We start from the raw sequence: 16,759 nt of genomic DNA, 5'->3' as shown, positions 1-16,759 counted from the left end.
AACCCTCAGAATGGGAGAAAATATTTGCAAACGAAGCAACTGACAAAGGATTAATCTCCAAAATATACAAGCAGCTCATGCAGCTCAATATCAAAAAAACAAACAACCCAATCCAAAAACGGGCAGAAGACCTAAACAGACATTTCTCCGAAGAAGATATACAGATTGCCAACAAACACATGAAAAGATGCTCAACATCACTAATCATTAGAGAAATGCAAATCAAAACTACAATGAGGGGACTTCCCTGGTGGCGCAGTGGTTAAGAATCTGCCTGCCAAGGCAGGGGACACGGGTTCGAGCCCTGGCCCGTGAAGATCCCACACGCTGAGGAGCAACTAAGCCCATGGGCCACAACTACTGAGCCTGCGCTCAGGAGCCCGCAAGCTGCAACTACTGAGCCCATGTGCCACAACTACTGAAGCCTGCGTGCCTAGAGCCCGTGCTCCACTACTAGAGAAACCACCACAATGAGAAGCCTGTGCACCACAACGAAGAGCAGCCCCCACTCGCAGCAACTAGAGGAAGCCCGCGCGCAGCTACGAAGACCCAACGCAGGCAAAAATAAAAACAAATAAATAAATTTATAAAACAAAAAACCAAAAAACCACGAGGTATCACCTCACAACCGGTCAGAACGGCCATCATCAAAAAGTCTACAAACAATAAATGCTGGAGAGGGTGTGGAGAAAATGGAACCCTCTTGCACTGTGGGTGGGAATGTAAATTGATACAGCCACTATGGAGAACAGTATGGAGGTTCCGAAAAATATATATATTTTAAAAAATTACTCCAAAACACAGAGACAAGAAAACACAAGCCATACTCAAAACAGTCAATGGACACCAAGCCCAGACAACTCACATTCTGGAATTAGCAGCAGGGATTTTACGGTAGGTTTAATAAGTATGCCCAAGGACATAAAAGTATGTTGTAATGAAAGATGAGAGGAAATCTTGACAGAAAAAAAGAAACGATTAAAAAACAGAACCAGGGCTTCCCTGGTGGCGCAGTGGTTCAGAGTCCACCTGCCGATGCAGGGGACGCAGGTTCGCGCCCCGGTCCGGGAAGATCCCACATGCCGCGGAGCGGCTGGGCCCGTGAGCCATGGCCGCTGAGCCTGCGCGTCCGGAGCCTGTGCTCCACAACGGGAGAGGCCACAACAGTGAGAGGCCCGGGTACCGCAATAAATAAATAAATAAATAAATAAATAATAAAAAATAAAAAACAGACCCAATCTGAAAAAGAATATATATATCACTTTGCTGTACACCAGAAACACTGTAAATCAACTATACTTCAGTAAAAAAATAAAAATTAAAAAAAAAGAAAGAACGAAATAAAGACCCTAGAACAGAAAAAGTGTCTGAAATCTTAAAAATTCACTGGATAGGCTGAAGAGGAGGGTGGGGACTCAGAGGTCAGTGAATTGAAAACAGATTCTTGAGAGAAGAACAATAGGACGCCTGGACTTCAAGACTCAGCAGATGGCACAGTGCTGCTTAAGGATGGACGACAGATAAAAACAACTGAGCAGAGAGCCCAGAGGGAGACTCAGACTTACGCAACCTTGCCAGTTCCTAAAGACTCCAAAGCAACCCAAATGGAATGAAAAGTCTTTTCAAGCAAATGATGCTAGAAGACTGGATATCCATGTGAAAAAGCTGATAAATTGAACTTCATTAAAATAAAAAACTAAGGGGCTTCCCTGGTGGCGCAGTGGTTAAGAATCCGCCTGCCAATGCAGGGGACATGGGTTCGAACCCTGGTCCAGGAAGATCCCACATGTTGAGGAGCAACCAAGCCCGTGCGCCACAACTCCTGAGCCTGTACTCTATAGAGCCCACGAGCCACAAGTACTGAGCCTGCGTGCCACAACTACTGAAGCCTGCGTGCCTACAGCCCATGCTCCGCAACAAGAGAAGCCACCACAATGAGAAGCCCGCGCATCACAACGAACAGCAGCCCCCGCGCGTGGCACCGAAGACCCAATGCAGCTAAAAATAAATAAATAAATAAAATTTTAAAAGAATAAAAAAATCGGTAGTTGGGGGATAAATCAGGAGCTTAAGGTTAAAATATACACACTGCTATATATAAAATAGATAACCAACAAGGACCTACTGTATAGCACAGGAAGCTATACTCAATATCTTGTAATAACCTATAATGGAAAAGATCTAAAAATGAATAGATATACATGTATATGTATAACTGAATCACTTTGCTGTACACCTGAAACTAACACAACATTGTAAATCAACTATATTTCAATAAAAATTAAAAGAAAACACACAGAGCAGATTTCAAAGACTTAGCAAGACAAAAATAAAGTACCTCATTAATATTATTATATTGATTATATGTTGACATGATAATTTTTAAATATGTTGAGTTAAATAAAATAAATTATTAAAATTAATTTCATCTGTTTCTTTTTATTTTCTTTTAAGGTGGAAAAAAAAAAAAAAAAACATATATTTATATACGTGTGTATAACTGAATCACTTTACTGCACACCTGAAACTAACACAGCATTGTAAATCAAGTAAATTTCAATCAATTTTTTTAAATGGAAAAAAAAAATCAATAGTTGGGGTAGGGTTACAGAACTATAATTATTCATTCCCTTTAATGCTATAATCACTGAAAAATAATCTCCACTTAGGATTTTTAAAGATCTACATAACCGTAATAAAAACTATTTGGGGGAATTCCCTGGCAGTCCAGTGGTTAGGAGTCAGCACCTCCAGCGCCATGGGCCCAGGGTTCAACCCCTGGTTGGGGAACTAGGATCCCGCAAGCACAGCCAAAACAAAAATAAAAGAAAAGAAAAAAGAAAAAAATACTACCTCAAAGTCTTTTGGAAGCAGACAGAAATTAATATACTGTATATGTGGTACAAGGAATTCTGAATTTATTTCTAGAGTTTCATTGGCCAATATAAAAATTCTACAACTGGTTGTAAATAATAAAACTCATACTGAGATTTTTTTTTTCCAAAGAAAACAAAGGGTATGTTTTTTCATTTCAATTCTTTCCTGACAGACTCTCCATTTTCTTGTCTCCTTAGACATCCACTAGTATTTGCGACAAAGATCTATAATTCAAAATGAAGATTCCTTGGTTTTCCTCTTTTAGGTCTCTTAAATATTTATAATATTAAATAATGTGATTTTTAAAAGCATAGTAAAATTAATCATAGATTTTTTTTAAAAAAATTTTTTCAAAACTTGAATAGGTTTTTCTCCAGAGAAGATATACAAATGATCAACAAGCACATTAAGATGCCCAACATCATTCATCCTAAGAGAAATGCAAAAGAAAACACAATGAGACACCACTTCACACTCACTAGGATGGCTAGAATTTTTTTTAAAAGGAAAATAAGAGTTGGCAAGGATATAGAAATATTGGAACCTCTGTATATTGCTAATGGGATGTAAAACGGGGTAGCTACTAAGTATTTATAGTGGCATTATTCGCAATAGCCAAAAGCTGAAGACAATCGAAATATTTATCAAGAGTGGATAAACAAAAGGTAGCATACCCATACAGTGGGTATACACTCTACCATAAAAAGTTATGACGTACTGAGCCACGCTACAATGTGGATGAACCTTGAAAACATCATGTTAAGTGAAAGAAACCAGACACAGAATATTGCACGATTCCACACTAGGTAAATCTATGGAGACAGAATGCCGCTTGGTGGCTGCCAGTGGCTGGAGGAGCAGGTACTGGGGAGTGACTGCTTTTTGGGTATGGGGTTTTCTTTTAAGACAATAAAGATATTTTAGAAATCGATATACATAATAGTGGCTGCTTAACACTGTGAATATACTAAATGCCACTGAATGTTATGTGGTTAATATAAAAATGGTTTATGTGAATTTCACTTATTTGCGCATAATCACAGAATTTAAACAGTGGGATGTGAGCGTTCACTGAACACTGTTTAGCTTTCCTGTTTGAAATTTTTCATAATAAAATGCTGCGAATTAGAAAAACTTATCCTAAGTTTAAAAAGTAATGGTAAAGCAATCTCCCGTCTACTCATCCCGAGGCTTAAGGATAAACCGTTACGCGCCCTGGAGTCCCCACGCACTGTGAGGGCATCCCCCTCCCCACCTGAACCGTGTGTGAACATTCTCCCCCGTGCCATCACCCCCAGGCTTAGCCCCACGCTGCGCTGTGCTCGGTTTTGCTTCCCCGTGAACTGCACCTGAAGGAATGCTTCGGCTGGGCTCTCCCGTAACTCCTCCTGTCCCACAGGGCGCCGCTGAGACCCGCCCACACCGACTCACTCATCTTCACTACTGATTACTATTAGCATTCCTCTGTATGAATGTGCACGACCCACTGATCTGTTCTACTGCTGACGGACATTATGCTTCTTTCCACTTTGGGGCTATTAGAAGAAACGATGCTGCTGGGAACATTATTAGATGTGTTTTCTGGCACACAAACACAAGAATACCTTTAGAGCATGCTGTTTGGATCAAAAGGGCCTACCCACACTCACCTTTTCCAGATCATGTGAAATGTTTCCATGCTACACTCCTGATCAACAGTGCGTAAGAATCTCACAGACCTAAATCAGCAGATTCTGCCCAGTTTAATTTCTGGCAATCTGGTGAGTATGACAGTAAATCAGAGGGTTTAATTTGTGTCACTGTGGAGACCATGCAACCTAAGTTTACAGGCACTCCCTGCCCTCCACTGTCCCATGGTTCTTATGCAAATATTTATCAATGTGGTCTATAAACGCACAGATGTATTACATTCCTCTAAGCACTAACAGGAAATCTGTCCCACTAATAAACTTTCTGACAATTTCCAATTCAAGAAATTTTATCTTCAGTTGTATCAAATTCATTACAAGAACACCTAAATATTGGGTTCAAATTATTATTCCCCACCAAAAAGAACCCGGTTCCTTGGAGAAATGACTGATTCCTGGACTGAATCAAGGCATGTGCAAGATAAACTTTAAACATTTTGTGCCAGAATGTAAGGAAGTACTTAGAGAGTGACAGGGATGTGTCAAAAGTATACTAGAGCCCGCCTGAAAGGGCTCCCATTGGTCAAATTACAGATAATTAGAACATCAAAATAAACAGTAATAGTAGAATAAATAGTAATAACCTGGGGCGGGGTGGGGCTGGGTAACGGATGACTGGCAGGGCCCAAGGAGACTTGATGGAAGTGGACGCCCTGACACGTGTATGGGTTACACGTGCACTTGTCAAACTCAACAAATTCTAACATTTAAGATCTGTGCATTCCCTGCCTACAAATTATACCTTAATATGCTATAATTCACCACTTTTACAGACCAAAAAAGAAAAAATCACATGATTATGTGAATAGATGCAGCAAATAGTATTTGACAAAATTCAACATCCATTCATGAGAAATACCAGGAATAAAGGAATTTCCTTAACCTGACAAAGGACAGCTACAAAATCTACAGCTAACATCATACTCAATGGTGAAAGACTAAATGCTTTCCCCCTAAGATCCAGGAGGTAAGAACGTCTGTTCTTATCACTCCTATTCAGCATCACAGTGGAAGTCCACGCCAGTCCATGCCATTGCCAGTGCAAATAAGGCAAGAAAAAGAAATAAAAGGCATAACAGATAGGAAAAGAAAATATAAATCTTGCTTTCTTTGCAGACATGATTCTCTAGGTAGAAAATCCCATGGAATCTACAAAAAAGCTCCTAAAACTAATAAATGAGTTTAGCAAGGTTGCATAATCAACTGTATTCCTATATACTTGCAATGAACAACTAGAAAAAAATCTTTTAATTTAAGTACCATCTATAGCACCACAGAAAAACTGGAATAGCTGGGTATAAGTCTAACAAAATATACATAGAATTTGCATGCTGAAAACTACAAAATACTGATGAAAGAAACCAAATAAGACAACAATAAATGGAGAATATACCATATTCCTGGCCTGGAAGACTCAACATTGTCAAGATATTACTTCACCCCAAAAAGGTCAACAGAGTCAATGCAATCCCAATCAAAATCCTAGCAGGATGTTCTATGGATATCGACAAGCTGATTCTAAAATGTATATGAAAAGTGAAAGGAAGCAGAATGACCAAAAGAATTTTGAAAAAGAACAGAGTTGAAGAACTCACACTAACTGATTTCAGGACTTACTACGAAGATACAGTAGTAAAGACAGTATGGCATTAAGCAAAAAGATAGACACAGAGATCAACGGAAGAGAAGAGAGCCTAGAAACAGACCCATACGGACAGGATCAACCGATTTCTGGCAAAGATGCAAAATCAATTCAGCAGATACAAGACAGTCTTTTTAAGAAACAGTGCTCGGGGCTTCCCTGGTGGCGCAGTGGCTGAGAGTCCGCCTGCCGATGCAGGGGACACGGGTTCTTGCCCCGGTCCGGGAAGATCCCACATGCCGCGGAGCGGCTGGGCCCGTGAGCCATGGCTGCTGAGCCTGCGCGTCCGGAGCCTGTGCTCCGCAATGGGAGAGGCCACAACAGTGAGAGGCCCGCGTACCGCAAAAAACAAACAAACAAACAAACAAAAAGAAACAGTGCTCAACTAACTGGCTGCCAATATACAAAGAAATAAACTTCTACTGATGCTTGCATGTTATACAATACTTTACTCAAAATGGATCACAGACCTAAATGTAAAACATAAAACTATACAACTTCTAAAAAAAAAAATTAGAGGAAATTTTTGTGACCTTGGGTTGAGCGAAGAGTTCTTATATATCAGAAGCGCAATCCATAAAAGAAAAAAAAAATGATAAAAGAGACCACATCAAAATTCAGAACTTCTGCTCTGTAAAAAACAATATAAAAGATGAAAAAGATACGGCACAGAATGACAGAAAAATATTTGCAAATTTATATCTGACAGAAAGCTTATATCCAAATTATATAAAGAATTCTCAAATGTAAGAATAAAGCAAATGACTCAATGGACAAAAAATGGTGAAGGAAAGGAATAGATACTTCACCAAAGAAGATATACAAATGGGAAATGAACACATGAAAAGTTGTTCAACATCATTAGTCTTTAGAGGTACACAAGTTAAAACCACTGCACACATATTAGAATAACTACAGAAGAAAACTGACAACAAGTAGTGTGGAGGACGCAGAACAAAAGGAACTCTCAGTCACTGCTGGTGGGAATGTGACTCGGAACAGCCACTGTGCAAAGTTTGGCAGTTGCATATAAAACTGAATGTACGCTTAATAACGACCCAGAAACCTGTCTCCTAGGTATGCCAACGACTGGAAACAACCCAACGTCCTTCAAAGGGTGAATGGCTAAACAAACTGGGGAACATTCATACAACGGAATACCGCTCAGCAAAAAAAAGGAGACAACTGGCAAATTCAACTACGTGGGTGAACCTCAAATGCATTATGCTAACTGAAAGAAGCCAGACTGAAAAGGCAGCATGCATATACTATACTGTGTAATTCCATTTATATTTTATTCTGGAAAAGGCAAAATCACAGCCAGAGAACAAAGGTTAAGGGAGGGAAAAAATCTGGCGACAAAGACGTGGCATGAGGGACAGCTGGGGGGATGGCAGAGCTCCTGTCTCTTGGGTGGCAGTGGTTACACAACTCCAGGCATTGGACAAAACTCACAGAACTACAGACCAAAGAGAATACACTTTACTGAATTAAATAAACTTAAATAAGTAAGTACCGTTAATGACATATGAAAATGCACTGATTAAAATAAGAATCCGTATGTGAATATACGCAATGGAAGAAAAAAGAAAGCTCATCGTTACAGTAGAATGCCAGCTAACGAATGCAGAAGGAAAAACGGAGTTAGGAAATCCACTTTGCAATCTTTAACGTGACAGCTGACTCCAGCAAGACTCGTCAATAGATGACAGAATTAGTGGCCCATGTCAAACGACATTCTACAAAATAACTGACCTACACTTCTCAAAAATGTGAAGGCATGACAGCGTGAGGAGTTTGCCCAGATTAAGGAAGACCAGAGAGGCGTGGCAACTAAACACAATGGGTGACCCCAGACTGGGAGAAAAACAACTATACAAAGGATGGCACCGGAACAAGAGACAAAATTTGCACGTGAGCTGTGGCTTAGTCATAGTAAAAGTTACTGTAAAATTTCCAGACTTGACTGTTATACCATGGTTAGGTCAGGTAACACTCGTACCTGATACCATATGCCGAAGGACTTGGGGATGCAAGTGTGGTATGATGTCTGCAATTTACTCTCAAATAGTTTGGGGGTAATGTGTATGTGTGTACATATAAAAGAGAGAGAGAATAAAAATAATGCAAATGGGGCAAAAAGTTAACAACTGGTGAATTTGGGTAGAGGATATAAGGGGAGTTCTTTGTACTGTTATTGCAACTTTTATATATGTTTGAAATTATTCCAAAATTAAAAACTAAAAAAAATTTTAAAAACATATCACCACAAGATTCAACTGCTTTCAGAACCTAGCACAATCTATTCCAAAATGACTAGAATCTGACCTGTACTTTTAGGTTCTTGGCATTTATTAATGTAACACTGAGTGATTTAATTTTCAAAAAATTAATCAGTTTGCATTCAATTAACATCCATTTAGAAGCCTAAGGTCCTGGTATTTTAGAAGTGTTTCATTTCAGTGTTTCTTCTAGCTACAGAAAATATCAAGTTATCATCTGTGTAATCTTTTTTTTTTCTTCTGTTCGCACTGTTCTCAAAAATACAGAGAGAAGACACAAGAAAGAACCAACATTTAAAACACAGCACACAAGGAATCCTGAGCATACATTCAACAGGACTGTAGGTATTAGGTGACATGCATGCTGAAGCTGCTACTGCGTTACAGGTCAATACACACAAAAAATAATGCATTAAGGTCTGTGTCGTCATTTACTCATGCAATTTAGTTGTATAATTTTATATGCAGGAAGACTTTTTTACTTTTTTAAAATAAGGAATGGGCTCTGGAAAAAAATGCTGAAGAGCAAATAGTAAATTGAAGGTTAAAATATCTGGATGAAGGAAAAGTTTCGGATGAGACTACATTTTAGAACCATCGAAAAGTACCTGAAATGGTTGCTGCTGGGATGAAAAAGCAGCAGAAACATTTGGAGGAAGCTGGGTTGCTATAGCAACAGGAGTACCAGTCTGCCCATCCTTTCCTGTCACAACCTTTACCTGAGAGGAAATATTTTGAGAAAAAAAGGCAACATAATTTTTAAGACTGCTCAAAATTTTGTTAGAATTTTATTGCTGATAGCTCACTGATGTCTGGTGTTTAAAAATGGAATGTTTTTGCATCAAATCCTGTAAAAGGACACTGAACTGATTTATGACAGATTTATAATACCCTAACTCAACTGCAAATCTTGCAGAAACTCCAATTTAAGTCACAAGTGCAATGTCCTTAGATTCTGCAACTTCAAACTTTAAAAATGGTAATGGCGGACAGTCTTCAAGTAGCAAAGCCCTGACAACATCATAGGCAGTTTACACCCTGGCCTACTACGTGCAGGTCAGAATGGCAATGACAGATAAGGGGGACTGAGCCTACAGACAACATTGGTGTACAAACATAAAGAGAACTGAATTTCACTATTTCATGGCAACAGAAGTGAAATCCTCAAAAAAAAATCAGATAAACCTTTTAGAAAATAAAAATGGTTCATCCTGGAAAGGGTGTTAAAGAAAACACCAAATGGCAAAGCCACACATAAATATCAATGAGGAGATGAGCAAAGAGGCCAGCTTTTGTTCATCAAAGGCTGATTTCTTTGCAGAAGAACTGACAGAGATTTACATTATTTTAGCTGTATCAAAAAACAAAATGAGCTCCACCAACATAGGGTACAGGACACAACACAAGGCACAAATACAGTGCGTCACGGTGCGCCTCACTGTCGCCCTGTCTGATCAGCTTCCTCTTTAGGAAGTGCCAAGAAGGGGACCTTAGCAATCACTAAGGTATTGAGAATCCCAATTGGGGAATTTATTAAGCACCCATTCCAGGCACCCAAAAAGTTCACTATCTAAAAAAGATTCTATCTTAAATACCATTCAGTAGCTATGTGCCACAGTGTGAGTCAAATCCATGATCTCAAATCTAAGACTACATCTAAAAATTGAAAAAATTCTCAGTTGCTTTGCCATAATAACCATATTTTAATCATGAAGATACCTTATAAATGTATCCAGTGATTTAAATCATAACTGATACACTGTAACAAGCTAGTGATTCAAATCCCTTCTTTAAAAATGACACTCACGGTGTTGAGAATCCCAATGGGTGGACCTAGGTAAGTAAAATGTGAAACCTGGGGAACCAGCGGGAAGGTGTCCACACCCCTGGCTTCTGCAGGCCCTTCGGGGCTGGCCAGTCTCCACACACCCAGCAGAGCACAGGGGAAAGCTGGGTCAGGCCAGGTTAGTTCCCCAAACCGGGGAAGCATCCCTGTTCTAAATGAACCGGCAATACTCACAGCACCACTCTGCACCGTCCCCCCAACTAGAGCAGCTCTTTCCTTCCATGGAGGAAAAGCAAATCCATCTTCCATTTTACTCCTGGATCAAATCCTTAAGAAACTGCATCTTATGAACACCCCAGACTCACAGATTACTTTTAATTTACGGTTGCCTAGACGCAAACCCAAGTAGCACGGCCAGCTAATTATTAAACCGCTGCTTCTCACCTCATCATTGATAACCTCAGACTTCTCTTCCTCCTCCTCCTCCTCCTCCTCTTCCTCCTCTTCCTCCAGGTCCAAATCATTCTGCCTAAGATAGGCTTGTAACGGGGCATAATGTTTCTTCTTAAAAGCTAAGAAATCCATCATGTTTCCTTGAAGGTGTTGCAAAAAGAACAGTTCGATCAAGTACTCCTTGAAGGCCTCCTTCAGAGCCTCCATCTCCCTGTAGTGATAGTCCAGGCACTGCTTCCTCATCTGAGCCAACTCCTGGGAGGCCGGAGGGATCTCTTCCAATTTCCTGGGAGCCTTTCTTATCCCCGCACTCCCCGCAGACGGGACAGGAAGGCTGGAGAGGCCCGCGGGCGCTGCGGTCCTGGAAGGGCTGGTGGGGGGCGGTGGGGACGTCATCCCAAACGCCGAAGTCCCCCCGACCCCGACACCGGGGAGCAGAGGCCTGGTCAGCGGAGGCCCCTGCAGCACCTGTTGCTGCTGGATCAGCTGCCCCTGGATGATGCTGCTGATCTGGGGTGGCAAGCTCGTCGTGGTGATATGGCCAGGGCTGGACAGGGGCTGCAGGCCGGCCCCGCCTGCGGCCGCGGGGCTCTGAGGTCCCAGGTGGTGGACGGTGCCCCCCGACTGCGTGTGGGGCTGCGAGAGTCTCCGTTCTCTGACCGTGATGGGCGCCCCCGTGTGCTGCAGCTGAACCTGGGCACCCGGGGCCATCTGCGCCAGGCCCGAGCCGTCCTGGAACACGAAGTGGCCGCCACTGGACGGGCTCAGGCTGATTTGTCTCACCAGCACGCTGGCGTCCACGAAGCCCCCGGTGGGACTGCTGCTGCATAGGCCCAGGCCGGGGCCAGGGGCGCCCGCCCGCACGCTCTGCAGGCCCGGTCCCGGCCCGGGGCTGGGCTGGGTGGGGCTCTGAGTCTGCACCTGCTGGGAGAGCGGCGAGGTGACCTGGATGTACGATGGAGACCCGTGCTCAAACCGCCTCTGCTGAGCACTGAACTGGAATCCCGGAGAAGTGGGGCTGGGCAGCGGCAGGGGGGCCAGCGTGATCTGGGGGTTCCCTCCCACCACCGGCCCCACATTCTGAAGGGCGATGTTCACGCTCTGCCCGGCGACGGGGCTGCGGTTCATCAGCTGCTGCACTTGGTAACCGGGGGACTGGGGCGCGGACGGGCTCGCCGCCGGTGCAAAGGGCGTGGCGGGGGACTGCGGGGGGTTGGGACGGGCCTGTTGCTCTTCTCCTTCGCTGCCGGCGAAGGCCCTGGACCTCTGCAGCTGGTGCTGGACGTTCTGAGGGCCGCTGCCATGGTGCATGGTCGCCCTCCTTTTTTATCCAACTTAATGCTCTCCTGAAAAATCAAAGTTAAAATCCAGTTACTTAAAGGCAGATATAACCATCTGATCACTACTTATTCTGAGTACCATTTAGCAGCACTGGACAGATGCTCTGAAGGGATGTTCCCACCAGCATCTGATACAAACCACTGTCTTACTGTCATCGAGCCCCGACGAGATGGCACTGGAGACCATCTCCTTCAGCACAGAGGAGGCACGGGGCCTTCTGGGTCACTGCTGTGCCTGGGGCCAGGACATGGCCTGGCAGGAGCAGGTGGGCGGCCCCGACCAGCTCCCGAGCAATCACTTGCTCGAGGCCGGTAGGACCTGAACCTGGTGCTGGCGCTCACGACAGGCACGTTTCTTCCTGGGAGGCTATTCCTCGGCCGGCGGCCCTGCTCCGTGCCGCCACGTGCTGGGGCAGTCCGCCCGTCTCTCCCAGTGGAGGAACGGCGCCCAGGAGGCCGCCAGTGGCTCCCACAAATGCCACCGTCGCACGTCATCAGAACAGAACCGCCCGTCACCAGCCGGCAGTTCTCATGAGCATCTGTGCGACGCCCCTGCAAACACCCCCGGGTTACTTGAGTGTGAACACACAGAGCTCCCATCCCGGGTCAGACTCTGCGCTCCTGGGGGAGAGGCCCAGGCCTGGTGCCAGCCTCGCACCTCAGCCCTCTCTACGAGCTCACCCGGGGTTGGCGGGCGTTTCCAGAAGAAAACCTCAGGAGAGAAGGGAGCGGCCAGGACGGGAGAGTCCCCGTCAGGGGTCCGCCAACTCTCTGGGAGCTGGGACACGGCTTTAAAGGGGCTCACGGCCCCAAGAGTGCTGAGGGCCGCGGACTAGGGAAGGGGCGGGAGAGGGGACAGGGCGCTGAGAAAGGACGGGAGGAAGCAGAGGGCGAGCGGGAGGAGGCTGACTGTGAGGTGAGGCAGGGAGACGGCTCACAAGTCACAGCGCAAGGGGCGGACCCCGCTGGAACGGAACGACAGCCGCAGCCTGTCTGCTCCCCGCTGGCTGGGTCAGAAATACCCTCCCACCGGTTACAGTTCTCAAGTCTTCACTGACACGCCTAGCTCCCCATTTCTTGGCGTTCTTTCCACCCCTCCCCGCAAGGTAAGCAGGAGCACCCTTTCATCTTCAGGGCATCACTATTATTTCATTGAGAAAATGGACAAGGGATGAAAAACATCATAAACCAAAAGTTACAGGACTGAAAAAGTGGAAATACACATTTGTATGAATGCTCCGCTCCCACAGTCCAGGCCCCTGGCTGAAACACACATATATATGAAATCAAAAGCTACAGAACTCACGGGTGCACAAGGAAAGGCTGAGGAAACATAAAGGTCAGTGCCTGTTTAGAGTAGCAGGAGAAGAGGCACTCTCTGCTCTGATGACGGTCTCTGAAGATGGCGTCTGAAGACCACGGGCAAGCTGCAGCCAACACATCGAAACGGGAAATCAGGACCACAGCCTTAATTCTCAACCCAGGCGCCCTCCCCACCCTCGCGCCCGGCAGAGCCCAGGAACGCGGGTGGGAGCTGGGAGCTGTGGGACGCTCAAGGGCGGGGGGCTCTGAGGCATGCTTATCGCTCTCAAGACGAGCTTGCGGGACTTTCCTGGTGGTCCAGTGGTTAAGACTCTGTGCTCCCAATGCAGGGGGCCTGGGTTCGATCTCTGGTCAGGGAACTGGATCCCGCATGCATGCCGCAACTAAGACCCGGCGCAGCCCAATCAATCAATCAATCAATCAAGTTTTAAAAAAGAGCTTTTGTTCCTGATCTGTTTAAACAAGCACTATGAGGAAGATTAGTGTAGAACAGACACAAAAATAGAATAAAAAGAATAAACAAACACATGAGGACATATTTCAGATTATTTCCTTAAAATACATTCCCAGAATACCAAAGATGATCAGTAAGAGAGAACAAAGGCCAGAAAGAAACTCTCTCACATATAATAATTAACAAAACCAGGGGGAAGGAAAGAATTAGTGCGGGAGATACGGTGTGATGACTGACCTGTTGAAAAAATGTGGAGGGAGACAGAGCAGAGCTCAGAACATGCCTGACAGGGTGGCGGACAACGGTGGGAAGCAGGCCCCATTACTTCTGACTTACTAATACAACCTCTGGGAATCGCTAAGGAAATTCACCCACCAAGTTTTTAAAATTACGCATAAAAATATTTATTACAGAATCATACAGTAAAAGTAAAAAGAAGTGTAACCAGAAATATCCAATGTTCAAGTTCTAGATGGAGACTATATTATAAACATGGAAAAGTTTTTGACATACTCTTAAGTGAAAAAAGTAGCATACTAATTGTACAACTTAACCACGACTCTGTTAAAGATATAAATTTAAAAACTATCTACTGAGACATACAGAAACATAAATACTGACCTTTACCTGGCGAAGGAAAAAAACACCCGGAAGAGCCACACAACGCAGCCGCCTCAGCAACGTAAAGGCCGAGCTACAGACACACCCACACCACGAGGATGCCAAGGAGTACAGCCAGGCGCAAGGACCACGGACTGCAGGCCACTGACATGACAAGACATTCTGGAACAGGCAAAACCACAGGGACAGATTAGACAGACCCTGCCAGGCTGCAGGTGGGGGAGGAGCTGAGAAGGCAGGAGGGAACTTGAGGGTGTGGAACTGGTTCTACACTTGATTTGGGACGATGGCTACAAGAATGAGTGTGTTCGTTCAAATTCAAAGAACTGTAAGCCACACCCCGACTTTTTAAAAAGGTTCCTGACTTCAGTGAGCTTACAGTCAGGCTGGAGAAACAAACCCAATCAACTACAATGTAAAGAAACCGCTTATCTAAAACAGCATCCCCCGGAACGTGGTACAGGCACCCCGGTGGAAAGCAAAGCCACCATCAACAGCAAAACGACTCCTGAACTGGTGATGGCGATGTTCCTAACTGAAAGGTCCGCCAGCAGCTGCAGCGCGCTGTTTGGCTCCTGGTTTGAGAAGGACACCGCCCAGGAGCAGGCCGAGACCAGCGGGCCGCGTCGGCGCACCGCCGCAAGCTGCGAGGAGCGGGGACAAGCCCTCAGACCGCTGCGTGCAGCGCCCACTGGGGCCACGCGGGGCTGGTGCCGCCTGTGCGGCTGCGGCTCGCTCAGGGCAATGCTGACGTCACACAGGGGCACATCTGGTGCCGGGAAGGTGCCACCCTAAGAACACCTACCTGGGCCCCATCCCTGGTGTAGGGCAGGGGTCCCCAGGTCAGAAGTGGAAAGAGTGAGGGGGGAAGGGCTCGGGAGACTGTGTCACGATAGCAGCGGCTCCCGCCCCCTCGCCCCCGCTGAGGCCTGGACGTGCTCCCAGCCTCCCAAGGCCTCCCTCCCCAGCTTCTCTTTCGGTGCTCCCAGAGTCCAGGCAGCTAGGGATTGGGAAGCCTCTTCTTCCCCTCCAACGAGCAGGGAGCTCAGGTCATGAGCCTTGCTCCCTTCCCAAACCCAACTCCCTCTCGGCCCCCTCAGCCCCCCAGCGGATCCTGCCCTCCGGCCAGGCTCCCACTCTGGGTGGTTCTGCTACGTCAACAGCTCCCGGGCTGGGAGGAGAGCAAGGAGAAGGGAACGAGGAGGAAGGGTCAGGGCTTGGACACACGCGCACGAACTCAGGGCAGAGGGGACAGACAGAACATGACGGGAGTGAAGGGAGGACAGAAGCCACAAATAGTGTCTGGGAATATTTCAAGTGGAAACGCCACAGAGCAATTTGGCAGCACGTACAAGAGTCTTACAGCACGTTCACGTCTTCTGACCCAACAATCCGACTTCTAGATCAGCCTAAGAAAAAAACCAGAGCTGTGCTCAATATACAAGGCTGTTCACTGAAATGTTATTCGTAGCAGAGAGGTGGCATGCCCAACGACAAATATCAATAAATCTTGATACATCTATGCAGAACAGTATCAGCACTGAACCTGTGACCGAGGACACTTTGATTCTTCCCCGCCGCCTTTCCAGGCTTTTCCAAATTTGTCCTTGACTGGCTTGTGCCGCAGTCATCAGTGCTCTTCACCGAGCACTCCGCTTCTCCCGCCAGTGACGACACTGGTGTGCATCGCCGAGCCCTGGACCGGGTGGTCACGTGACACGCTCTGGCAAAGACAGGGGCATGCTGTTTGCCACACTGACTCGGTCCTGCTTGGCAGGTCACAGGAGCACAGAGATGAGGCCCCAAGGGAGCGCAACAAACAAGCTAACTGCAGGGGACACGTGGCGGGCACCGCGCCCCGTGCTGGATGCCAGCAGCGCCTGGGGCGCACCTGCTAGCTGCAAGAGCCAGGCGTATCTTGGCTGATCCAGCACATAAAGAAAACAACACATGAAAACAGACTCACAGATACAGAGACCAAACAGGTGGTTGCCAGAAGGGAGGGGATGAGAGGAGGGTGAAATGGGTGAAGGGAATTAACTGGTACAAACCTCCAGTTATAGAAGTAAGTCATGTGATGTAAGGTGCAGCACAGGAATATGGTCAGTGACACTGTAATAAAACTCTGTGCGGGGACAGATGGCTACTAGACTCATCACGGTGACCGTTTCATAATGTGCGCACATGTCAAATCATTAGTACACCTGGAACTAACACAATATTGTACACCAACTATATTTCAATTAAAAATAAAAAGAAAACACTTTGTCATAGAAGAGACGCCACATCCTCC

The 16,759-nt window shown here is 45.6% G+C and overlaps 1 protein-coding gene across 1 annotated transcript in view; it reads right to left on the bottom strand.

Moving 5' to 3' along the window:
• Window positions 1-16,126, bottom strand: part of EP400 (E1A binding protein p400) — a 101,078-nt gene extending 84,952 nt beyond the window's left edge. Inside the window, exons 1-5 of the mRNA XM_028480370.2 lie at window positions 16,013-16,126; window positions 15,819-15,875; window positions 14,467-14,628; window positions 13,375-13,495; window positions 10,720-12,074 (exon numbers count right to left, since the gene is read on the bottom strand). Coding sequence (XP_028336171.1) covers window positions 10,720-12,039 — 1,320 coding nt within the window. The 5' untranslated portion in view covers window positions 12,040-12,074; window positions 13,375-13,495; window positions 14,467-14,628; window positions 15,819-15,875; window positions 16,013-16,126. The remainder of the gene's footprint in view (window positions 1-10,719; window positions 12,075-13,374; window positions 13,496-14,466; window positions 14,629-15,818; window positions 15,876-16,012) is intronic.
• Window positions 16,127-16,759: the final 633 nt, after the last annotated feature.

The sequence above is a fragment of the Physeter macrocephalus genome, chromosome 19, assembly GCF_002837175.3.
Source record: "Physeter macrocephalus isolate SW-GA chromosome 19, ASM283717v5, whole genome shotgun sequence".
Taxonomy (NCBI): domain Eukaryota; kingdom Metazoa; phylum Chordata; class Mammalia; order Artiodactyla; family Physeteridae; genus Physeter; species Physeter macrocephalus.
Note: the sequence above shows the minus strand (reverse complement) of the source record. Positions and strands in the feature narration are given on the sequence as shown.